This window comes from Phaethon lepturus, unplaced genomic scaffold (genome assembly GCF_000687285.1).
Source record: "Phaethon lepturus isolate BGI_N335 unplaced genomic scaffold, ASM68728v1 scaffold32459, whole genome shotgun sequence".
Lineage (NCBI taxonomy): Eukaryota > Metazoa > Chordata > Aves > Phaethontiformes > Phaethontidae > Phaethon > Phaethon lepturus.
In genome coordinates this window covers 1-25,151 of record NW_010563320.1, presented here as the reverse complement: position 1 = coordinate 25,151, position 25,151 = coordinate 1, and the positions used below count along the sequence as shown (strand labels likewise).

Below are 25,151 nucleotides of genomic sequence, written 5' to 3'. Positions count from 1 at the left end.
CTGCCTTTGTTCCTGTCTCTCCCCTCTTCGGGCTGAGCGGCCGAGTGCCGCGCTCAGCGCGGTGAGCCAGCCGCCTCGCGCCGGGAGCCCCGTTCTCTCATCAGAACAAGCCCTTCATTATCCCAAACACCCCACAGCCTATTTTTAGCCTCTCCTTTTTTTTTCCTTTCTTCGTTTTTCTTTTTTGTGCAGTATAGAGAGCCACCAGCTCTACTGTCAGCAGATTTATAACAGCAGTCCTGGAGGGGAAAAAAAGCTGCAAACCCACTTACTCTGTTGCATAGAGGTTTAGGCATAGATCCTGCTCACTTCCAGGGCGCCGAGTCCCACCACGCCTCATCCCTGCTCCAGCTCAGCTACTGTCCTTCAGAGCTGGTCACCAGAAGGAAGCAGAGGCTTACCTAAAGCAAGAGCCAGGCTGGAGCTGTTGAGCCTTCCTCTGTTTCAGCCGAAGTTCGATTAGTGCCTGCGTCTCCCTGACGTGCGGAGGACACCTGCGTGCAGGGCCACCGGGAGAGGAGACCTTGCACAGCCTGAGCCACGCGTCATTCCGGCAGGCTCGGGTTTACGTAGCGCCGCTGGAAAGATCCAGCCAGCCCCCAGTAAAAATCTTTTGCTTATAAAATAAAGGCGAGGGTGGCCTGTAGTCAGCGGCTCTGCACTAAACAATGATTTCCATCACAGAGGCTTTGTATAAACAGTGGTGTTGCCCAGAGGAGGGCACTTCTAAAAGGGTTCGTGCCACTAGCTAGCAAACCACCGGATCTGCCCATGCAGCAGCTCCGAGGGGGCTGCCGTCAAACCGTCTGCTTCTCCAGTGGCATTGTGTTAGGCGACCGAAAGCAGGCAGTTATGTACAGAACAAGGCAGTTGTGGCTCCCTCCTTTGCCCATCTCGGGTAGGATCCAGGAGATGGGGAAGACCCCCTCCTGGTGTGATGAATGGCTCTGAAGAGCTTCCATGCATGACTGTCTCAGGACCAGAGCAGAGATGCTGCACAGGGGATGTGCAGAGGTCTACGGAGATGTCTACAGAGGAACAAGTAGGGAATAGGGAGAAGAGAGAGGACAGCTGTTCCCTCACAAGAATTAAGGAAGTTAAACTCTGACATGGCAGTCTAAAAACCAGAAAGAGGCAGTTTTTCACAGGCAGGGTAACTGAGCTGGGAAATTCCTTCTGCAGATGTGTCTGTTAGAAGTTTATGTCACTTTAAAAAGCACCTAGACAAATTTCTGGAAGAAAAGTCATTGAGGGGTAATAAATACAAAGATATCACCCTTCTCTTTGAAACTCCGCTATCCATACGAAATATTGGAGGCTGGGAAAACTGAGTACTGCATACTTGCCACGTATTTGTATTCTTCTCAACATCTGCTCTAAGACACTAGGTGGGTCGTCGATCTGATCCAGACACATTGTTTTTCTCTTTTGTAAGGGCTCCAATATGTAAAAAAGTCTTTATCATCCACTCTTACATCCCATCCAATTTTCAAATTTCATTGCAGAAAGATGAGCCCACATCTGCTTTCCCAGGGCCACTCCAAAAGCATTTCTGAGTAGGTTGTTAGTGTTGGCTTTTCCTCCAAAGCCCACCTCTCCCCCCGCCAGACCTCTCTGATGACAAACTCAAACTGCACCACAGTGTCCTTCTATTCCAGCAGTTACAAGACCGTGATATATCGCTGACCAAACCGCCACCCGTGAGCAAAGCCAGCCAGCAGCTTACGCCTCCAGACCCTTTATGTCCTAAAGTACCGTTGTTATACGGTTGCTATTTAGTGATTCTGCTCATCCACATGCAATGCTAAAAATTATTCTGGATCCAATCATGCCTTGAAAAACTGCAAGTCTAACTAGGGCAGCTAAACTCCAACCTGCTTTTGTTCATTCTTCCTGCCTATCATTAGTATTAATATCAGCTTGTCAAGTTGATCTGAATGTACTGTACCACCTGCTGCACGACTCCTTGTCCTTTTCCATGGCCACGTCTCTCGCTTGCACTCAGCAAGGTCTGAGCAAACAGCCTGTGGCCCCAGCCAGCAGCAGGGTCCTGCTTCAGTGCAGGGCAAAAAATACACATCGCAATGTAGCATCCCTCTTGGCAAGGTCTGGCACCATCCTTTAATAGCAGGGACAATCCTCCTCATTTCCCAGGGAACAGTAATGAAAACTCAGAGAATACAGAAATGTTCATTCAGGAAAATAACCCCAGTAATCTCTGGGCCTGGTGACCATCACTCCTGCTGCTAGCAGCCTGCAAGAAGCAGGCATCAGGAGTGGCTTGTCACTGGTTGGATCTGGGGGAGGGAAGCTGGGGAGTGTCCATGCCAGTATCTCATCTGGTTGGACATGAGATGAGATTTATCATCAGAAGTAGCGGCAGGACAGCAGAACCTGCCATGTAATTCATGTGATTCCTGTTGAGGCAGGACTGGCTGAGCAGGGAACGCATCCAGAAACACAGAATGCGTTGACTAAAGTCCAGGAGCAAATTCACAAGACTTTCCCTCTCTGGGCTGGGCTCAGAGAACGCCAGACAATTCTCTTGCCCTCTTAGCTGAATTACTTATCCCCTAAGGTCTCTTCCTCCTGCCTGCCATAACCCCCCGGAAGCGCCCGAGGAGCAGCACGTAACACCTTCTGGCTTTCATTGGGACAGGAGGGCTCTGCGCACACGTGTGCGCGTCGGGGTCCCTACCCTTAGGTGGGATTGATTTCTGAAGGGACACGATGCCACTGCCTGGCTACGTTTCAAGTCGTTCATAACTGATGATTATTTAAGACGTATTGCATCACCGCTGCGTGTGCTTGGATGAGTGCTGCGCTCTTAAGAGTAGGCTGGGGGTTTTTTTACCCCTTCCCCTAAAATAATACAGCAGATGTGGCTAGGTATGGCATCTGCAGGAAAAACGCTGTGGTGTCACAGCCTCTGGGTGTTTGCCCAGCGCCGGCTGCCGGCTATCACACCTTTGGGAAGCAGCACCCACACGGATTTTCTCTTCTGGTGGAAGATACTACAAGAGTTTACTATGCTGTTGTAGAGTCGCTACTGACACTCCCTAAGCCCAGTGTCTATCCCCCGAATCCTTACTCTACAGTCACTAAATATTAAATGGGTTTAATGCTAAATACACATCGAGCTATTTGATCATCAGTGGAAGAAAGGAAGAAGTTAGGGTACAAGCTAAGGTCAGATGCAGATAACAGACGTTAGAAATGCCCATTTCCATCCATGAACCAGGAGGGCATTGCTCAGCTAGAGACATCGTCACGTAAGCATCTAGAGTTAGATGAGATGACTCCTGCTCGTGACAACCGTGATTAAAAACTCAGCATTTACCAGGACACGATGTTGGAGCTGACCCTCGAGCGTCTCTGTACATGGAGTAGAAAATAACCCAACGGTGACTCAGCTGCGTCTGTTGACAAACAGGGATCTGCTTTTTCAATCAAATACAGCGCAAGCCAACAAAACGAGGCTGTGGTGTCCCACGCACAGCCTTTCCTTCACAGAGGAGACGTGGACAGAGGCCAGGCCCGGTAGGACGGAGGAGCACCTGGGAAGATGCTGCCGTCTCCAGGCTTGCTCTTCTGAAGTTCCCACTCCCCCATCTGCAAACCCGCCTCAGACCAAGACCCAAGCTGTGGCTGCCACTGCGCTACCGCTTCTCGAGCACTGAGGATGTGAACTCGGCCTCGGCGCGGTCCGAGCACCTTGGGTTGGATGCTGCCTGCAGAAAGACTGCCAAGATGTCACCTTTGAGGCAAGAAAAACCCAACAGACGCCTAACCATTTTATCGCCATTAACCTCAACAGACATGAATGTACGTCTGTGTAAGCCTTCACACAGGTATCCATCTCTGACCACAGCCAGCGTCCTCAGCTACACTTCTTCATCCGAGAAAGCAGCCAACGGAGCCTTTGGCATAAGCAGTAACAGCCCTGGGAGAAGGTGCTCGTGGTGGCAGAGTGCCTGGGGAGGGGTCCCCGTCCACGCGCTGCACGTAGGCTGCTCCCAGCCTGTTCCCACGGGATAACTTGGGCAACGGTCCTTTCTCCGTGCAGTGTCTCTCAACATGCAGTTGGAAACAGCAAAAGAAGGCGCAAGAAACTGTATCTACTCCCTATTTTCAATATTACTGTCTGAAGATATTCAGTGTCAGCTGGTCCTTATGGAGTGTCTGCCTTTTGTAGCCTCAGTTCAGTGAGCTCCTCTCCCTGTATTTGGGAAATGCCATTTCTTGTGCATTTTTGCTTTTAGCAGCGTAATATAGTCGGGCTTCACCTCCCTGAGCCTGATAAACTGACTGACTCAGAAACCTGCAACTGCTTCAAAACAAAGTATTTAAGATAAAAGGTATAGGCAGTAACGGAGCTGCTGGGCTCAGGAGTATGAATGCTAGAGAGTTACTCACGTACTGAAAAACCTTGTAACCTTTCTTCAGCTTTTTTTAACCCCTGCAGGCCCTGGGCAAGACAGGCTGCAAATAAGAGCCGATGTGTCGTTTCAGATACGCTTCCACTCCAGTGTGCAAACCCTGGGGCTGGGAAGTGGAAGGAGCTCTGATGCCAGCACTGCGCAACGAAGATGACGCGGAAGGGGGAGAGCCGAGCGCTCGCTCCGCAGCCTCCGAAGTGCTCTTATTTCTGCTGGTTAAACAGATGCCAGCTTCTGAGGGGATTATGTGTCATCGAGCCTTTTGGCTGTGACAACTAATTATCTCCAGCAACAGTTTGGCCTTTAGATTTGCGGTTCAGAGGGCATACCAGGAGTGCTGTCATCCAGCGCCATGTGTGGCAATTTGTCCCCACCCGGGTTTCCCTGTTCCCAAGGAGGTGGCACCTCCAATACATCCCATCCTCCACCACCTACGGCTTGCACCCAGCAGACCAGCAGGTCCTTCCCAGCAGCATGGGCAGGGAGCACCAGCGCTCCAGTGAAGCGTCCGAGATACCTCAGAGAAACAAGGCGACGAGAAGCAGCTAAAATCAGCTCAGCATCCAAACAGCAGCCTGCCTGAGCCTCCCACTCCCGCAGCTGGATGTTGGCGTGGTAGCCGTGCCACGGCACGCTCTTGCGGCTGAGCTTCGTGGAATGCAACATGCCAACAGGGTCCAGCTCAGCTGCCGCCAAGTCCGGGGGAAAAAAGATCTGCTGCAGCCTGAGATGGGAGGAATTCCAGGGGAGAGCAGCCAGAGGAATAAACAGTTTTGGAATGCAGCCTGAAAACCAGCACTGAAGATGTTGTATACCTTCGTATAAATTGATGGCTGACCCTCATCAAGACTGCTGGGAACAGACAAAAAGCAGACCCAGGCAACTGAAAGAATTTAGGGCATTGAGAAACACATGGAGAATGATGAAAAACACTAGAAATGAGGAAAGAGCTGAAGAGGGAAGTTAAAAGAAAAGGCAAGCAGGTATCGGAGCCGGGGTGCCTGGCAGCCGGGCTGGATGCATTAGCGTGGGAGTGGCCCCAAGGCACTGGACTCACAGAGCTCAGCTCACCTGAAATTGAGGTAGGCTGGGTATTGGGGATGCTGAGTAATCCTCCATCACAGCACCAGTTAAGCGCTGGGAAGCAGTGCCCTCACCCAGACAGATGCTGGAAACCCCCACCAGCCAAGGTTCCTGTGAAGATATCCCAACTAGGATTGGAAGCTGGATGCTGTCAGGGAGGAGAGGGTGGATGAAGTGGATCCGGCTCGGCTCTCCTCCCTCTGTCGCTATCATCCTGCCACCTCAAGAGGCTGGCAGGCTGCACCAGGTCCCCCAAACCTCTGATCCCCCTGAGTAACTCTGGTGGAGCCGGGTACACGAGGCTGCATCACGTCCACGGACAAGGACGTGAAGGGAGGCGAGGCTTTCCAAGCCTCAGAGCCAGGTTGTGTGCAGGATCAAATCAAATCTGGAGCTAATTCGCTGTCGGGCAGCCGGGGGAACGCCGCGTGGAAGAGCTGTAGGCTGTGCCCGCCGGTAGCGAGTGAGAACCCCTTGAAGTCCCAGCACGTGGCCTGGGGTTTAAAGGATGCTGCTGTTCACAAGCAAATCTTCACACGCTGAAGGCACTAATTACAGTAATGAACTCCTTTGTCCCGGTGCTGCTGCAATGCCGAGTCCTTTGCCCAGTTTGCAGTAGATTTCTTCATCTGCCGTACTCCCAGCATCCAAGGAGGATCTCAAAGGCAAGAATAATTAATAGCGAGCGTTAAATTGAAGACAGTTGAATCATAGGAAAATGCAGAAAATGAAGATGGACAAAGTGATAAAGGTCTTCAGGGTACTGCCGAGAGCTGTACAAGGGAAAGAAAATCCTTCCCTTTCTTATACCTCCACTTTTTACTCTCACCTTGAAGTATTTTGTTCCTGAGGACAGAGGGGAGCCTGGGTCTCTGAATAGCGGCACTGCAGAGCTGCCTCAATCTGTGGAGACATGTGAAGAAATGCAGCTGTCTCTTAAATAACAGGAGTTGACACCAGTTGTGAATAGATGAGTGATCGTGGCTTCAGCCGTCACAGCAGAGGATCTGATTCCAAATGAAGCCCCATTCATCCATCCAGGGCCCATCATAAGGCTATTAAGGGAGCATCTGTCACAAAACCACAATGGCTTTAAATGCTTGAAAAAGGGCACAATAAAAATAAGCCTGCTTAGCTTATATACTTTTCTCTGGCTGATGTGATTTTTGCAATTCTTTAGCAAAAATGAATGATAAATATGATGGGTAGCCAAAATACGTGGTGCGAGCAGGGTGAGGTTTGGTTTTCACCTTAGCACAGTTTGGTTGTCCCTTTGCTTTTGCAGGGTAGCAGGGTAGGCATGAAAGCCGTTGGCAATGAGTTTGCGCAGGTAGCAGAGTGCATGGCCCCAGCACACTAGGTGTCCTGCTCCGAAGCCCTGGCTCAGAGCACTCCCTCCAGGACACAAATGGAAAGCCTTTTCCTTCTTTCTGATGCAGCATGGAAGCATCTCCAGTGGCAGGACAGGGCGGCGCGTTCAGGCGGAGCGGGATGTGCTTTGGCAAGGCACAGAGGGAAATGTGCTCACCAGCAACTCGGTGTGAGTGGGTTACTCACCAGGACTAAGCCCACACTCTACGTTTAAAAAAAAAATCACATTTAGCTAAACTGAAAGAGAAAGTCAAGCTTAGACATCATGGCTGTGTTATGTGAATGGTTCCAGCTCATACCTTCTTACACTTACCAGTAAACTCGTACTATCTAGGGACAGCAGTGTCTTTTCCTTACCTACAACTGCACAAGCTCCTCTTACTACCCTTTATTTTCTGCAAGCCGCATTGGGCAAAGCTGCCATCCTCTGGCTAAGACTTGAACGGGTACCCTCCCGTCATGCCCCCAGCATGTCACCTCCTGCCCCGCTGCCCCTGTGGGCAATATCCAGGCTGCCAGAAGCACAGAGATCCAAAGGGCAAGACCACTGCTCACACACAGACCGGCTTTATTATATTCACAGTACACTGAATGCCTCTCATGTGCATTGGATTGATGCTCCTGGGGCTAGAGGGAGGCATTTAGGCCCTGTAATGCACATCAAACCTTCGTTAAGAGGAGCTGGAGTGTCAGCGTGCAGCTCGATGTGGTGAGAAAGACTTTGCTGTGTGATGCAGCTCTGTTTATAATTCGTGTTAAACTGTAATTGAAATTCCGCTTTTCTTTATAAATTATATTTAGTTGGGCTGAGTTGTTTTGAAAAATTGTCTTGAATGTGGATGAAAAAATGGGTTGTGGTCATACGTGCGCAGCTGTTGGGCTCCCCTACAAAAACATTTCACACCGAAAGGCTGGACTTCCTGCCCAAAGTTTCAGCCTACAGAGGCATTGCCTATGTTCATAGATTTTAAACCTAGAGCAGAATAAGGGTAAATGTTTTAAAACTATCCAAGTGTTTTACAAAGCTAAGCCTCCCTTCTACCCCCAAAAAAACCCCAATTTATACTCCCGATTACAACCATCTAAGTGGACGCCTGGATTTTGTCCAAGCGCTGCATCTCCCGCAATCACAGCCCTATGCTGGATTTCAAACTGAAGCGGTGACTCACTTTGGCAGATTTATCTCCTTTAATTTGAGCTGACTGAAGGCAAGGTATCTTGTCGGAGCAAGCTGCCCCGTCCCCCTCCCTTCCCAGCAGAGGGAGAGGCATCTCCCAAAGGTGACTCGACCTGTCTGTTCTAGGAGCGAGACCTATATGCTCCAACCTCTTAACTGAAAAGGCTGTGATGTTTTGAATAAAAGTTTGCAGAAAAGCATGTGTGTGTATAAGCAGCATCCAGCACAATGGACCGATTGGGACCTTCGTCCCTCAGGGAATAAAAATAGCAAGTAATATTAAAAATGTGTATTTTCACAGATTGCAATCAGGGCTCACAACACACACCCCCCCCCTTAATTTCCTGCTTTCAGTTTACTATCAGATTTTGTGCTTAGGTTAGTGGGGTTTGTTAAGGTTTCTTTTTTCCCCAGAATAGGATTTTTTTTCCTTTAACTACAATACATTCAGCCATGAAAAATGTGATTGAAAAAGATTAATAGGAAGCTGAAGGATTCATCTGAGATTGACGGAGATTAATGTGTGTCTTACTCTTATCTGTTTTCTTTTTCTGTTCCCTTCTTCTCTTAGCTACCTAGACAGCTTAGATCGAATCGGAGCTGCAGACTACCAGCCCACGGAGCAGGATATCCTCCGAACCAGGGTCAAAACAACTGGCATTGTAGAAACCCACTTCACATTCAAAAACCTCCACTTCAGGTTAGTCTAAAACTGCACACTAAATTTTCAGGGCGCCTATTTGTCACAGTGTTTCCCTGTAGTTCCCAAAGGAGAAATTGTTAAACAGCTGGTTAACACACAGGTGACGCCCACTGCAGAGGACGTGGCATTTTAGGGGGTCAACAACATGTGACGTTTGGCAGTCTTGTCTTGAAAATAACTGCCTTTAAGATAGGAACTCAGGGTACCTTCTTCTAATCCAAACAACACTACTTCATTGGGAGGTATAATATGAGATTAGCCCCAAGTCTGATCAAGCTCATAAATGTAAAAATAATGCTATATAACACTCTCATGATGCCAGCCAGCAGAGAGAAGAGGCCATGAAGACCGAAAGCCACACACAAACAGCATTTAGAGCATATAAAACTCACGAGTGTGTGGTCTCCGCCTCCGCAGACCCTTTGGGACCCAGCACACTGCTGAGTCTCCCACAAACGCCCACAGCCCTAGCTGTAACTGCTCCTCCCCGTCTTCCTTGGCTCCAGGCTCTGGAGAAGACCAAGCCAGTGGTGAAAGACCTGTTGCTTTGTGTTTGGAACCTTTCAGGGACCATATGGTCAGAAAATGCCAAGAATGGTAAAGTTTCCTCATAACTAAGAAAGAGCAGGTGCTGATGGTCCTCTCCTGTGCCTTAGGCTCTTTGATGTCGGGGGCCAGCGGTCAGAACGCAAGAAGTGGATTCACTGCTTTGAGGATGTCACGGCGATCATTTTCTGCGTCGCACTGAGTGGCTATGACCAGGTGCTCCATGAAGACGAAACCACGGTGAGTCTAACTGGGTCTTGGAGGCCCCAACACTTTTTTACGGGATACTGCATAGCCAGCAACTGCTCAGAGATCGCCAAATGCTCACTGGGGTGCTACAGTAATGTGTTTTTGTCAGTCACTCCCCCTTGACTCTGAAATCCTGGGGAGATTTGTCCTTCTCCACACGCTTCAAAATCAAGTCCTGCACACCCAGGTAACGCTTCCTTGCACCTGTAAAGTCACAGTGGTTTATTTCTCCTTTCTAGCTGACCTGTGTGTTTTCAAAACGTGTTAACGGGACCCTATATCCAGAAAGAGAGGAGTTATAGCTGGGTGGGCTTTTAAAACAAATGTAAGGAAGGGGTCATGCCGTGGTGCGGAGGTGCAGGATGGCCATGCACGCCCAAGGCAGGCTCAGTCTAGGAGTATAACCTATTTCTTCAGGCTACAGAAATTAATTTTCCTGAGTGAGAGTGGAACTGTTTGATTCCTCAGGTAGTCTGCTCTAGGAGAGCTTTTATGACTTCCCACTGTGACATTAGGCTCAAAATACCATCTGGAAATAAAGCTAGTGAGGAGTTGTGTGCTCCCTGGTATTAGAGTGCAATTAATATCAGTGAATTAAATACACAGAAAGTATTCAAGAAGACTCATTACTGTCTTCTGGCCATTCATTCGGTGTGACGGGGATGCATGCTTTTGGGACTAACTACGACTGCAGCGGCCACCCAGTTGCGTTTGTCTAACGAAAAGGAATCGGAGGCCATACTCAGACTTGGGTAATGATTTCATCTGTGCCCAGTCTGCGGCATCATGGAAGGCTCGCTCCTGCCAGCTCTCTCTCTCTGGGGGTCTTTATTCTCCTGCTGATAAAGATGCCAGGCTTGCAGAGAGCTGTTGATGAGGAACAAATTAGGGGAACGATTGCTATTAGTTATCAGTCACCTTTTCCCAAAAAGACGGGGGGGGCCGTGGTTTCTAGCCTCTTTGAGCTGGGTTTATGAGCTCTGGCAAACTGATGAAGTCACGTGGTTGTTTGAGTCATATCGATGCCAGAATTCAGGGTGGTAGTAACATCATGACTATGTCCCTCCAGACTGCCTGAGATGCCCTACACCCTCTCACATCCACTTGTTTATAATCCTCAGTTGACACCTCCCTCTGACCCTGGCCCTGGTATGCTCCTGGATCCTCAGTCCTGTAGGATTTACTGGGAAGGAACCAAAATTGCCTGGCACGATGTGAAAAACCCAGCCATTAGCTCAATGCCACAGGGGAAGCACACCCAGGAGATAAAGGAGAAGGGAGAGGGCAGACCCAGAGAGCAGGAAGCGAAGCTGGGATCTGAGCGGAGAGCAAGGTGCTCTGTAGGTATAACCTGGGCTGTGACACCCAAACCGTGAAGCCAAAGGCAGCCTTTAATACAGGTCACCTTTGGGTGCCAGTCTACACAAGGCAGAGCCTGTGATTCAAAGCCACGGGGCACAAAATGGAAGGGCCTGAATGCTAATGCCATTTTTGAAATGTCAGCCTTAACTTAACTCCTCTGAGACGGAGGTTACAGCATCACTCCTGGGGATGCTGAGCTCTGCCAGTGACTGTCCGTCACCCAGCACCACCCCGGCGGCGAGCAGGGTGCCAGCTCAGCTGCCCCCCGAAGTGCCCGACTGCAGAAGCGGGGATTTGTGCAGCTCCAGCTTCGCCCTTGCAGCAGGGAAGCGGGCTCGCCTGCCTTCCGGACGCGAGAGCGAAGTTGGAGCTGCGCTCCGGCGCAGCGCTGACATTTGCTTGCTATTTCAATCCCTTTTCACAAAGCGTTTCTGGGGATGCTGAGCAACAGGAGGGCAGAGGCAGCTGCTGTTCATTTACACATTCGGCATAAACAGGGAAAGGATTCGGCATCGCCACCGCCGTGCCTGCAGGACACCCCCGCCTAACCCAAATAAACAACCCTGAGCTCGGCCGATGCAAATAGGAAAAAATGACGGTGTCAGATCTTGTCTGCTCTGTTATACCCCCAGCACAAATGGCAGGTGGAAAACGCGGCACCCGCAGACTCAGCCCTCTCCCAGCTGAACCCCCAAGCATTCGATCTCCTCCCTGCTAACGTGGTTCCTCTCCAAAAACCCAGCAGTAAAAGCAGCATCTCTTCAGTCAGCTGATTTGCTGTCTGTCTGCATCCGTCACATCTGCTGGCTTTAATGACGTAAATCAGCTTTTATTGCTTCTCACTTAGAAAACACAAAGAGAAGGCAGCTGAGAGAGTGAACTGGATGCTGCTCCTCCATCTTCATTTTCTATAGAGATGCTTACTAGAGTCGGGGCGCTTCCAGCTCTATTAAGCCACTGAAGGTTTGGGGACTGTACAGATGTCTCTGTGAGTATGAAAAGACTTCTAGAGCTTTCATGACTGGTGTGGAGCCATGAGAGGGAGAGAGCCCTACTGCATCTCAGGTGCCCAAAAAAATGCTTGCAAAGCCAGTGCATGGAGAGGGACAGCAGTCGTATTAATCAGTAAAACTGGAGAAGATGATTAACAAAGGCAGGTTTGCGTTGTTCCTTCTAAATGGAATCCCTAATGGAAATTTAAAAAAAGACAGCAAGGGCATGGGACCTGTCGTGGCATCCAAGACTACTCTCTGTTTTTTTCCTCACAAATTCAAAGGAGTCATGGCAAGAGAGGGAGATGTTCATGCTGCACATTGTTGCCTCTGAAACGAAGCTATTTAGGTCATCCATATCTAGCCAAGACGTGCAAGTATTGTTCGTGTCCCCATTGCTGAGCACGGGATGGGTTGAAGGCGCTGTGCTGGTGACCCTTGGTGTGCATTAGTGTTGGCCTGTTGGTTTGTATTTCATTGTGTGACCCGGTTAGCATGCTCTCTCTGCTGTCATTGGGCAAGGAAAACTGAGTTGCAGTGCTCAGAAATTGCCTTAGGAGTGACAAAGCAAGTGGAAGCGGCTTGGACATCTTAGGCAATACAAGCAGGAGGGGGAATATGGAGTTTCTGTGCTTGGGATAACTGTTAGTGTCCTTATAGTTCACATGACGGCACTTAATTTCTAAGAAAAAACAAAAAGACTGAATTGACTGTGTGTTGCAGAAATAACCAGGTCTCCTCCCATGCTCTGGAGAAAAAAAAGGTGGGTTTTGAGTGTCTTTCTGTCTGGGCAGAGTCTTGGCCGTAGCATCCTTTCTCCCTCACGCTCAGGAAGCTGCTTGCCCTTCACATCAGCGATGAGAACACGGTTGTGGAATGACATCTGACTTCAGCTATAAGCAATTCTGTCTCTTGTCCTGCGCAGGAAAAGTTAACTGGACTTCTAATTTGTATGAGCACGTGGTTATCCCTCTGTAACGTGGCTGGTGGGGCTGCTTTCCTTGTTGGGGTACAAAGTATTTGCAGGCGTAAGGATTTTAAAATACTGATTTTTGAATAGGAAGTGACATTAAGAAGCCAGTGTTTCAACAGAACTTCCCTTAGTGATAGACCCAAAATAAAGTAGGAAAAAGCAGCACAATGGGTCCAAAAGCAGGTGAAGTAATCTATATCACTTCATATAAAAGTATGAGCCATGTAATCTTTAATGCCTCGTAGCAGAGCAGGCATGTCTGCCCCATCACAGCAGCACAGGTGCTCCTGAGAGGGGCCCTGGAACTTAAGGACTTAAGCCTTAAGGGACTAAAAGGGTCTTCCACTGTGGATTTACTGGTAGAAGGGGGATTGTAACAGTTGGGAAGGGAAAGGGAAGGGAGGCAGCGAGGCATCCCTGATGTTAGCCGGCACCAGGAGAGCTCACATCCGTGCAGGGGCTCCCAGGAGCCCTCCTGGGATGCGACAGCGTTTCCCATGCGGCAGCAAGGTACGGCAACAGGAGCATCCGTACCCGCTCACTGGGACATTGCTCTGCACCTTGGCCACACACGGAAAGTGGTTCCTTGCTTTTGACTAACGTCGTCTTCTCTTTAGTGATGGGGAAGGAAAAGGTGGAAGGAAAAGGTTACGACCAGAACCTTTCCCAGGTAAATAAGGAGGAGCGAGCAGAGCGGTGGTTATATTTACTCAGCTGACCGGCAGAGCTGGGGGAAAAATCAATACGTAGAGATCAGAAAGCCAGGTCAGGCAGCCTTAGGAAGCTTTGAAACTTGTTTCTGGAATTTGAAAGGAATAGAGGATTTTTATTGTAACTCTCATTTTCGACAGGGATGTATTAGTTTGTTCTGTGTGTGTATTTTGGTTACAACTAGACGCTAAGAGTCACTGTTTCTTGGGAAAACACTCTCATTTCCTAACAGGTATTAACGCAAATTAATCAAACCATATAAGCGAAGCAGAAGGATTTCTGTAGGATCCTTACGTAGTCTTGCTACTGTAGGAAAGTCAGCTTCACCTAACCCCGAAGCCCAGCTCATGAGAAGTCCTCAGCTTCTATTTCTTAACCAAAACCGATGACACCCGTGGTGCTTCCTGTGCCACCAGGCGCAGTCGCACACCACTGCTCCCCGCCGGGGCTGCGCAGCGTGGTACGGGGCTGGCGAGGTGCAGCGTGGTAAGTACGGTGAGCCCCAGGCTGATGGCTGCTGCAGATGAGGTATTGGTTTAACCCACAAGCAGCATTTCTCTGTGTGTTTCTCTGTGCTTTTATTATAGATCATCAAGGGTGATAAAAATGTGATTAAAAATGTTCTGTGAGGGACGCTGCTTAAAAAACCAGTTGTTTGTATTTGCTTTCTGTTCCCCTGACCACCCTCCGCTTTCTTCTCTCCTCCCAAAGGCTTTGGGTAGCCAAGGATCTCCTGTACAAAACCTAACCTGTGTGGGTTTTACACGGTTACAATTTTGACGCCACAGATAGCAAAGAGGAGCATTGCTCCAGGGCTCCCACACCATCTAGTACAAAACAGGTTAGCAGAAAACAGCACGCAGAGGTGGGATGATCCAGACAGACAACGTCTTGCAACTGAGACCCAATAAGTAAATGCATTTTCACATTTGTGCCTAATCACGTCTTCCCCGTGTGTCGTTACAATGCACGGTGTGGAGATGCTCGGTCGTTTCGAGTCTGGGAGCAAAGCGTATGGTGTATGGTACGGCAAATCGCGTGCGTCCTGTTTCACTCTGGGTCGGATCGGGTGTTTCCTTCATACACGGAGGCACTTGTGCCTAAGTAAAACATTCAGCAGCAGCTGAAGTATATCAACGAAAAGGAAAGCGTTAATCAGTCAAGTGCTGGGCTCAATTACGCTGCCAGTGCGGGCATGAAACGGAGCAGGAGAGGGGTGAAAGCCCCCGGCTGTCTCCTGCACCACTCCGAATTTCCAAATCTGGGGGGGACACACTGCACCCACCCCGAAAAACCTCCCAGCAATGAGATCGTGCAGCCCTGTTCTCTCTAGCATCTCTCCGGCGGTCGCTGTAACCAGTCTCGTATGTGCACTAGCGGGTTTGGGGAGTGGTGTCCCAAGGAGATGCCGCTGGGAAAAGCCGAGGAGCCGGTCTGGTCTGTACCGTGCTTTGTCTTTGATAACTCCCTGACTCTTGGGTGTGCTTCGTCCTCACCGCGCCTGCTCTCTCCACTACCCGGCTCCCGGCTGAGAGACGGCCACGCGACCGGCGTGCGCACTCCGGCGTCGGCCTCGCGTGCCAAACATCGCCAGCCTCGGCACCTTCACAGCTTTTCCTCGGCCGTCTGACCTTATCTAGCCAAACAAAGGCCAAAAAATGAGCATTTGAGAGACCAACCAAATTGGCAGGTATGAAGTTTCTCTTGAACTGAGAAGGAAAAAAAAAAAAAAAAAAGAAAGAAAAACCGAGTTGAGAGTTGAAAGCAGCAGGGAACATGACACTTGGTTGACTTTGCCGTGAGCTCTCTCCACCACCATAAAACCATGTGGCGGACTTTGCAACTCTCTAACTGGTCTGTTTGTTTTCATTCCTCTTATCTCTCTCCTTTCCTGTGTCGTTTTTTTGCATGACCTATAACCGAAATGCTGACTTCTCGCTGTGCATGCATTTGAACGTGTGGCTCTTCTGCTGGCGAGCAGCTAATGTTTTTCTAGAGGCATGAGCTAACATCAGTGGTAGCTGCCTGACCTCTAGTCTAGTCGTTCTTAGATGCCCTTTGTTACATTTTTCCTTTTTATACTATTTCCTCTTCCTTTTTCACTTTTTTCCTCTCTGCCAGACACTTTCTGCTGAGCCATCTTCCAAGAGAACTAAAAAAACAATTTTAAAAAATTAAAAGCCCAACAATAGACAACACCACTAAACAAAATAACAAAACCAGGCAAAGGTCACGGCAAGGTCATTTCCAAAATTATGTCACCTTGATGTCTGCTTCCAACTCTAGATTAATTCAAGGATCTACCAGTCCTTGGTTAATGTATGCGACCAGTTGTGTGCCACACACACTTGAGAAAGTGAAAAAAAAATTTTTTTAATTAATGAAAACGTTTTAGAAAATCTGCATGAGCTACACCGACTCATAAATCTGATCGAAGGGCAAAAATAATGCCCCATCCATGCATGGTGCATGATGATTTCTATGAGCTGGGATCCTGTAAATTATACGCTATGCAAAAACAAAACAGCTCTGTATAGTTAAATGCCCTTAAGTTACTAACTGTATGTCAAATGTTATAGGGATTGCATCTGTGTATGTATACGTTCAGCTGTATGTATACATAAATTTATTATGTATATTGTAGCTTTTCTTTATTTTGTTTTCCTCCTTAATTTAGTTGTCCCTACATGTTGAATGTCCCGGAGTTGCTGTCTTTGGCCTGATGTGATCTCTCCTTTCTGTTGCAGAACCGCATGCACGAATCACTGAAGCTTTTTGACAGCATCTGCAACAACAAATGGTTCACAGATACATCTATCATCCTCTTTCTAAACAAGAAGGACATATTTGAGGAGAAAATTAAGAAATCTCCGCTGACTATCTGCTTTCCTGAGTATACAGGTAATGAGAAAGCTGGCTGAACAGGAACGCATAGCAAAGGCATCACGGAGCGTTCCCCATATCGCAGGCAATGAGGATAAAGGTTCATAGCTAGAGCTCCCATTCGCTTCCCTGCGAGTTTATTTCATGATAAATAATTTAATGATAAATGCCATGTTTAGTGGTCCACTTAAAGTGTGAGGATGACTTAAATCCCAAGTTCTTTGCCAGCAAAGGGCCACCACCACTAATCAGGGCATTTGATCTCTGCCCCATGGGCAGTTTCGATACTGAGCCAACACCTGCAGGTGTGGGGCTGGCAGAACACTCCCTAAATCTGTGCCCAGGTTCCCACCGTTGCTCAGGAACATGAACCCTCTTGCAGGTCTCAGAAAGGCAACGATGAGCTTAAGTGTCACAAATGGGTAACTGGTCTCTGGGAAACCAACACACGGGGTTTGTTAGGCTGTCCTCAGCTGGAGTCCAGCTTTGCTGTTTCATAACCCATCACGCTGCCCTGTGGGTCCTGGCTGACCACAGTGAGGGTCTGGTCAGGCTCTGCAGTTCCCGGCCACTACCCCACTGCCATGCACCGAGGGGCTGCAGGATCAGCCCTCCAGCATGCAGACAGCAGGTCCCACAGCTTGAGTGCTTCACTTCAAGCTGCACATTTTTATCACATTAGCTTAGGAGGTCCCTATTTTCGCTCTCAGGCTTGCTAACATCAAGCATCTGGACATGGAAACACTTCCAGTTAAATGCAGATAGAAGACAAGGCGCTTGATTTTCTCATGCACTGGCCACCCATACCTCTTAACCCATAGAGCAGACAGAGAAGAGCCACAGCAAGCCATGCCCTGACCTTGGCTGGGGAGAAGGAGGCTTTAGTGATACTTGGAGATCAGAGCGGAGGCTCTGCAACAGGGCAGCATGCAAGAAGCCCTCGCTCCTGCTGGCTGCCTGGCACCTGACCCGCTAATGATGAGAATACATCACCCATGCAAAGGCTGCAGCTGCACCCTGCCGCTTCCCGTTGCATCTCGCCAACTTCCACAAACCCTCATTACCATTCCGAGAGAGCATAAAAATAAACTTTTATCATCATGAATTATTTAAGCTCACCGGAGACATCCAGATGAATCAAACCGACAGGCAGAGAAGCAGATCTCTTTGTCAGGAAACATCGTTGTGAACCAGGAGTACCAAGAGTGTCACATTTCTGGGCAGGCCAACAAATTATTAACCAGAGCTTCCTATCTCTGAGCACTTGATTTTTCACTGTGAATAGGCAAAAGTAATCCATCACTGCTGCCTTGGGCTGAATGGTCTACGACTGTGGAGCTCGACGACTCCGTGTGAATTCAGAAGAACATCTGCCGGCTTCCTCTCTGGGGAATGGATGTTTGGATATTTGTCGCTACCAACGCATTTCAGCCATCTACTCATCTGCTTGGTCCAAACAGAACAAACATATTACTGACATGTTTGTCTAGAAAGATCTCATAGTGGAAATTTCACAGTCTTTACAGCTCAAAATAACTCCAATTTTGTCTGGTTGCAAATTAGTTTGTTGCTTGCCATCTTTTGGATGGCTTGTAGACCAGCTCCTCAGCATCCTCTTTATAGCAGCGCTCCTATATACTGATACAGATTTTTATCATGCCCTCTTTCTTTTTCTCTTTTCTCCATGAAGCAAACCTGCACCTTTTAATCCTTCCTGGTCACATTTTGTGGACCTGGTTTTGTGGATCTTCACAGAAGTCCCCCAGTAACCCCACTCTGAAATCATATCCTGATGGCAGAAAGACTAGAACAAGAAGGAACGTCATTTTATATAGAACTTTTCCTTCCCAAGCTATCCCAGCCCAAGAGAGGAGTTTCGTGGTGGAAGCAGACTCTTGTACACACGTAGCTAAGCTCTCAGATGACTACACAGAGGAAAACAAATACAGGTTGTTTCTGAAGCACTTCATCCCCAAGTGAACCAAACCATTCCTCCCCAAATTTCAGAGCACCCTAGAGATGCTCTCAATTCCTTCAAGATGATGTTCTGGAAGCTGGGAGTTATCACAGTGCTAGGGACCCTCCACAGACTTCTGTCTCATGGCATCAGGGAGGGATGGAAGTCTGAAGGCTGAAAGTCCTTCCACTGATCCAACAGGGATCTGAATCAGAGGTGAAGAATATCTCACCCCCAGGCATTCAGCAGCACCGTTAAAAGTTGGAAGCTAGCTCGTGCTGATGTTAAGCCCAGACTTTAGACACAAACACGCACTTAGTCTTGCTTGCCTCTGCTTTCCTGACCACAGCTCAGAAAATAAAGCCCTTGTGGCCTTGTGAAAAAGTTATTAGAAAGTTGCCCTGGACTTAAAAACAATTATTTCATGAAAGTCTATAAGTCAAACAAGTGGACTTTCAACATCACAGGTTGGTTCCACAAAACGCTTTTAATGAAATGAAGTTTCTGATGTTCATTAGTTCTGCTGAAAAAGAATTACTAGAAGACTGTGTCCACAAATTTGCTTGCTGTATGCTGGAGCACTGACTGTTTCCATTCCCTTAATTCACTCATGCTTTTAACTAATGCACAACACTTAGCAAAGCAGCAGCAGAATCCAGGACATGTTTTAACCAAGCTGGCATTAGTGATTCCCTGCTCTCCCAGAAGGAATCCAGCATCGAAATCCTCATGAGCCTTTGAGCAACCAGCTTCCCTTTCGTAAAATACCCTCCTGGTGCTGCACAGCGTGTGGATCTGCTCCCGAGCTCTTTACACAGGTCTTTAAGTGACAACCTGCTCCCAGCAAACCTTTTGCTTGCCTTCAAGCATTTTCCCAAACATATTCTCATGGTCTTCATGAGCTCGTGTCTTCAACTAGCGATGCACGTACGTGTAAGTGCAAGTGATTTTCCAGAGCCGCTGCCTTCAACCACCGCAAATCTCAAGCCCGAGTAAGCCTCTCTCTGGCAGATAACTATGTTTCCCATCAGTAGAGCATCGTGGAGGGAGAGGGATGCAAAAGCATTAGCGGCGTTACCACTGCGGAGCCTTCCAGGGCTCGGGGCGCTGGCACCCGGCAGCACCCAGCGGTGCTGGAGGGCTGCGCTCCAGGCCAGCCGGGGAAACGGAGTTTATCAGACCTAAGCAGGTGCCCGGGTGGAGCTGTGTGTGTGAGCAACGTCAGGGCTGGCCGGATGAGGAAGGATCTGCTCTTTTGCATGACAGGTCTTAAGCTTTATTAACACAAAACCTGATGGTTAATAAGGTTTGGCACAGACATCTCTCCACATCAAAACAAGAAAGTCCTCGTGCTGTGATTTTAGCCACGGCTCTAGCAGAGCTTACTGTGATCCTAACTCCTCAAAAAGAGGGACATTTTGTGTTAGCTTTGGGTTTGGTTTTTGTTTTTTTTTTTGTTTTTTTTTTTAGAAAACCCACCTTGCTCTGTAACATGGCTGGATGTTTTCATGTTCTTTTCTCTTAGCAATTCAGGGAAAGGAGGGCACAGTTACCAATACTGCCCTCAATTCGTGGACATTTTAGTTCCTCTTTTCCATCAAAAGCTTTTTTTTTAAATAAAAAAAAATCTAAAAAAGGAAAAAAGCTAAGCCTTTTCACCCGGTCAAGCACTTACCACATTTCTGGCAGGTTTTTTTCTCTTTTTTGTCACCATGATGTGGAATTTCTTCTGGGTTTCCCGTCATAGCCTGTTTAACACTCAGTTCCCTCATCCATTTCATCTCTGTAGCCTATAAACAGCAACTTGGGATAAAAATACAGCTGAGCTGACAGTCAGAGAGCATCTCCTCCCTTGCAGCAATCCTGGCTGGTGCTGGTGCCCGTCCCTGAGAAGGAGATGGGGCGGCTGGGTTGCAGTGGCCCTGTACGACCTCCCCGTGTCCCTACAACGGGGTGCTTGCAGGCACCCTGCTGATTTAAGGTTACGGGATGGCTTTAATCCACTCTTTTTCCTTTCATCTCGGCTCTCTTACAGGCCTCAACGCTTTCACAGAGGCCGTGGCTTACATCCAGGCTCAGTACGAGAGCAAGAACAAGTCCCCCAACAAGGAGATCTACACACACATCACCTGCGCCACCGACACCAACAACATCCAGTTCGTCTTTGACGCCGTCACGGATGTCATCATCGCCAACAACCTGCGGGGATGTGGACTCTACTAAAGCCCTCTCCTCCCGCCTGTCGGGAGCATCCTCCGGTCCCGCAGACAGGTCCTTTCTCTTTCTTTTTTTTTCCTCCTAAGAAGATGATGAGGAAGAAATACGCAAATGCCTCCTCCCACCCCAGAAAACTTTGCAGCAAGTTCTTCTTTCCCCAGCCCCATTTTATTTTATTTTGGATTATTTTTGGTTTATTCCCCTGCTGCCTCATTCTACTCCTCCGTTCCAATCTGCAGTGCTGTAGAGGGAGCTAACGTGTTTCCCACAAAGTGCATTTCAACTGCCAAAAGACAAAAATACTTCAGGTTTAAAAAAGAGAAAAAAATCAAAGCCTTAAAATACTAGTCAGCAACAGTGTAGTTTGGAAGGAAAACTTTTTTTTTCCCGTGAAATTAAGGGATATTTTTAACTCTCCTGGTTATTTATCTTGTTTTTTAAACACTATTCCTTTGGGAAGTGCTAGACACATGATCATTTTGAGGGTACCTTATGGCTCCAGTTGCTACCCCAAAGCCAGGGGGGTTGGTGTTGAACACAGCTGCCGCAGCTTGAATTTGTATATTCTCCTTTTTTCCAGACAGCTATTTGAACAAGTAAAACAGCCATATCAAGTTCTACTGGTGTCTTAAGACAGACACAGTAACAAAACCTACTAAGACTTGTCTAAAAGCATTTATTACCAGTAACAGTTTTACCTCAAGTTTTGCAAAATTAATGTTAAAATTTGTCTAGTGGTTTCAGTAACCCATTTCTTAAGCACTTCGCTGGATGCCACGGAGCTGCTGGACTTGGACCAGCAAGGATGCCCCAGGGATGGTCCTGGTGCCCCCGTGCATGGGGACATCCTGGTGAGGATGCCAGCCTGGGTACCCAGCGACCTTTCCCAAAGCACCTCCCAGGCCTAAGTGATTTCAGCACAGCTGATGCTCCTGCAAACACACGGCATCTCTTTCCAAACTTTAGCCCTGAAGCACTGGGGTGTACCAAAAATATTTAGCCCTGGCTTCTTGTAGGCAGGGTTTGACCTTCAAGTACCTGAAATGTGGAGAGGTGCTTTGGGAAACCTCACCACACTTGGGTGACAGCAAGGTGGGCAGGAGCCTCGTGGCTCTTTATCACACCTCAGGCATCTAAACACCCTTGAGAAGCCTGACCTTGCACTCTGAGCCTCCTTGGCCAAGCAGAAGCAGGTAGCTTGCCTGTGTCATCTCCTGCCTGGGCATCCAAGAGAGACAGCTCCAAGTTTGGTGTCTCCAGTCAGGGCATCTCTTCACCAGTATCTAAAGCGAGAGGGATGGTTTATACTGGCCATGTAGTGTCAAGGGAGGTCTCAGGGAGCTGATTTGAGCCAAGTGATGGAGTAGGAAAGTGCAAGGAAGAGAGGGAAGGGAGGAAGGAAAGGCAGGGGGAGAGGTGTGGAACGGGCAAGGGTAGTGCCCAGCACAGCAAAATGTGGGGGCACAGAGAGGAGGACAAATGCGGCCAAGCTGGGATACGTGTGGCCATCGCCTCCCGTCACCAAGAGCTCTGGGTGCCGTTGGGGCAGAGGGGAGTGTGAGAGGTGATATGTCACCTCTGGGAGCATGGAGGGACGCTTAGAAGACCATCCCAAAAGTTTGTCTGGTGTCTGGGTGAGACAGCCACCTCCGAGATCCCGCTCGGGGCCTGTCTGCACCTGGGGACAGGTAGGCAATGCTGATCCCTGCCTCTTCTCTGCCTCTCTTAAAAGTCCATGATCCTGGAGAACATGAGTCTTTCCAGGCCAGCCACAAGTTCAGCTGTCCTCTCTTGGGAGCCTAAGCTAGTGGTATCTTTCTGGTCTCAGGAGGTCTGAGTTTTCTCCGGTGCCATGCCTGAGAGGGACAATATCTCTTTTCTCGCTGTGCCCATCTAGGAGAGACGGTGTGAGAGCAGCCCAAAGCAGCACAGCCCAAAGGCAAGGGGCCAGATGAGCGTCGGTGTGCAGGAGACAGGGAAAGGAGCAGGTATGGTGGCATGGGACGGAGAGGACCGGCAGTTTGGGAGAGAAGTTGCAGAAGGGAGATGAGGCAGGTTGAGGCAGCAGGGAGGACAGGAAGAGGAGGGCACCTGGGAGCCAGAGGAGGGTCCCCATCAGAGGCCGTGCTCTGCCGAGGCAGTGCTCGTGGGACATCCATGACAAAACCCCAGCCAGAGATGTGAGCACAGGCACGCCGGGGCGAACAGAGGAGGCCTGCAGAGGAAAAGGAGATGGCTCTCGCTCACCTAACCAGCTCACAGCCCAGCATGGTTGGCAGCTGTGTCAGTAACCCCCTAAACAGGATTAAATACTGAAGCTGTATTTAGTACTGTACAGTGAGGACCCACTGCCGCTCTGCTGGGCACTAGCAGCAATAACGCCAGGTCTCTGGCTCCCCTGCTCTGGCACAAGGGAGTGCCCACCTTTCTCTTTCACCATCTCAGCCTTAAAATACCTCCAGCAGCATCAGCTCCCACAGAGAACTCCGCCGGCCAGGAGCCCCTCTCTGCTCCTCACGCCACGTCCCACCCACACATCTTGTTTTCCCAGATCCCAGCCCCTCCCCGGCTCCATTTAATGCCAGCACGCTCTGCTGACAACCATAAACCAAAGGACCCCTGAACACAAGGCCTGCGCGCGTCGTTGTATTTGGTTTAGCTTAGGATTTCCAGAGTCAGTGGGAAGGTTTTCCAAAGAAAGGATTCCCAGTGGGAAGCACCTGCGCGGTTCTCTGGTTCCTTGGAAGGGACCAGCCGACGGCAGTGGGACGGTGCTTCTGCCGCAGAAGGGGCAGGGATGCAAAGGGACAGGGATGCTCCTGGAGCTTGTCCCAGGCAGGTGGCCAAGTCCCACCAGTAACACCTGGCATCCAAACGCGCGCCGAGCGTCAAAATGAGGGCTGAAAAGCTGAATGTTGGTTACATTTGGTATATAAAGTGTATGTAACTGCTAGACCCGGGGTGCAGCGCCGGACCTGTGTGCTGCGGTGCACCGGTGGCTTGCGTTGGCAGTGAGGCAGGACTTGCGTTAAGCTCTGTCAGAAGAGTTTGATCGGCAGCACTAGAATTTTGGAGATTTTCTGTTCCCACTCCTTCCTGTGGGTGAGCGAGTAAGTAACAGAGGCTGTTCCCGGTGAAGGCAGCGCCAAGCCAAGGCTTACAGGCGTTCCCAGCATAAAGCGCACAGGACTATTATGGTAAAGACAATTTAAATTAACTCAAGCCCAAACTCACCGGTGCCGGCTCGGTGCGCTTGTGCCGCACTCCAGGCTGCATTCAGGTAACCCGTGCCTGGTCGTGCCGGCCGGGAAGTCCGAACTCCCTCCGCATCTCCGGCTGGCTCCCCAGCACGTTGGTTATAACCAATGGCTGGTGCTCCACAGGGAGAAAAGGGAGAAAAAGAGGAGGAAATGTTGACACAGAGAGCTTTTTCTTTCATTTTCCTTGGCATACTGTACATCTAAAGCTTCGTTTCACCTGCTGCTGCTGACATTCCCTCCCTCACACGAGTGTCGTGAGGATTCACTGACAAAGGCTGCAAACAGCATTTGGAAGATGAAATGCTTCCAGTGTTAAACACTACCGCTTCTCTCGCTTGATGGCCGTGGACAGATTTTTGCCCGCAGAACGCCTGCCAAAGCATTACTCACCGCTGGCTTTCTGCATCCTCCCGAGCCTTTTCTGGCAGATGTGCCTTCCGCAGGCAATCTTTTGCCCCGTGCTTTTTCTAAACACCAGCAATCCTTGCGGCAATTGCCTAGAAAGGAGCATCCCCTCGAAGCGCAACCCCTGCTTTCAAAAGCCCGCTTCTTAATAGCCCCTTGTGCTTTGCCATTGCGACGCTCCAAACCCAGACCCTCAGAGGGCCCAGTCATGTTGAATTTGCAGTCGCCACACAGCGGGGATGTTGCAGCTGGTGGAGATGCAGCAGAACTCATACTGGGGCACGGGGGACATAATTCAAAAGCACAGCGATTCACAGAATTGAATCAGCTACGTATACACCCTGCTGCCCTTAACGTGGGAATTGGCAAAAGACGCACTTTTTAGGATGGGGGCGGGGGGGTAACGACTCGAGTCGCTTACCCAGCAGCAAAAAAAATGCAAATAACTCCTTTATTTAAACAACAATTTCAAGGAAATAGAGAAAGCTGCAGAAGGAAAGCCTTGGAACAAGCCTGTACATGAGGCTGCAGGGTTAAGTGTCGAGCACCGTGCTCCTCGGGAGGATGCAGTAGCTGGGCTTGTTAGGAGAACAAGCAATAAAGACGCACTGGGAAAGCACACGTTAAAATAGGGCCACGTACTTCAAAAGCCAGTCTTATTCTTTAGCAAATGGAGTTCACGCTCTTGTTTTTACACAGGGCTGGAGGCGCCCAGCCGAGCGGCAGGGCGGCGGGACCACTCGGCGAGGCCGTCTGGCCCCTCCATCTGCTAGCACCGGGCTGCGCCTGCTGCCCTGCCCTCCCGCGGGGCCCCGGCCGGCTC

General features: G+C 49.3%; 1 protein-coding gene across 1 annotated transcript; it reads left to right on the top strand.

Annotated features, from left to right (window-relative positions):
- Positions 1-4,791: 4,791 nt before the first annotated feature.
- LOC104626594 (guanine nucleotide-binding protein G(o) subunit alpha-like) lies at positions 4,792-20,669 on the top strand. Its single transcript, XM_010294543.1, has 5 exons — positions 4,792-5,009; positions 8,642-8,770; positions 9,430-9,559; positions 16,354-16,507; positions 20,482-20,669. Exons 1-5 carry the CDS (start codon positions 4,792-4,794, stop codon positions 20,667-20,669), a joined length of 819 nt encoding a protein of 272 aa, XP_010292845.1.
- The last annotated feature ends 4,482 nt before the right edge of the window (positions 20,670-25,151 follow it).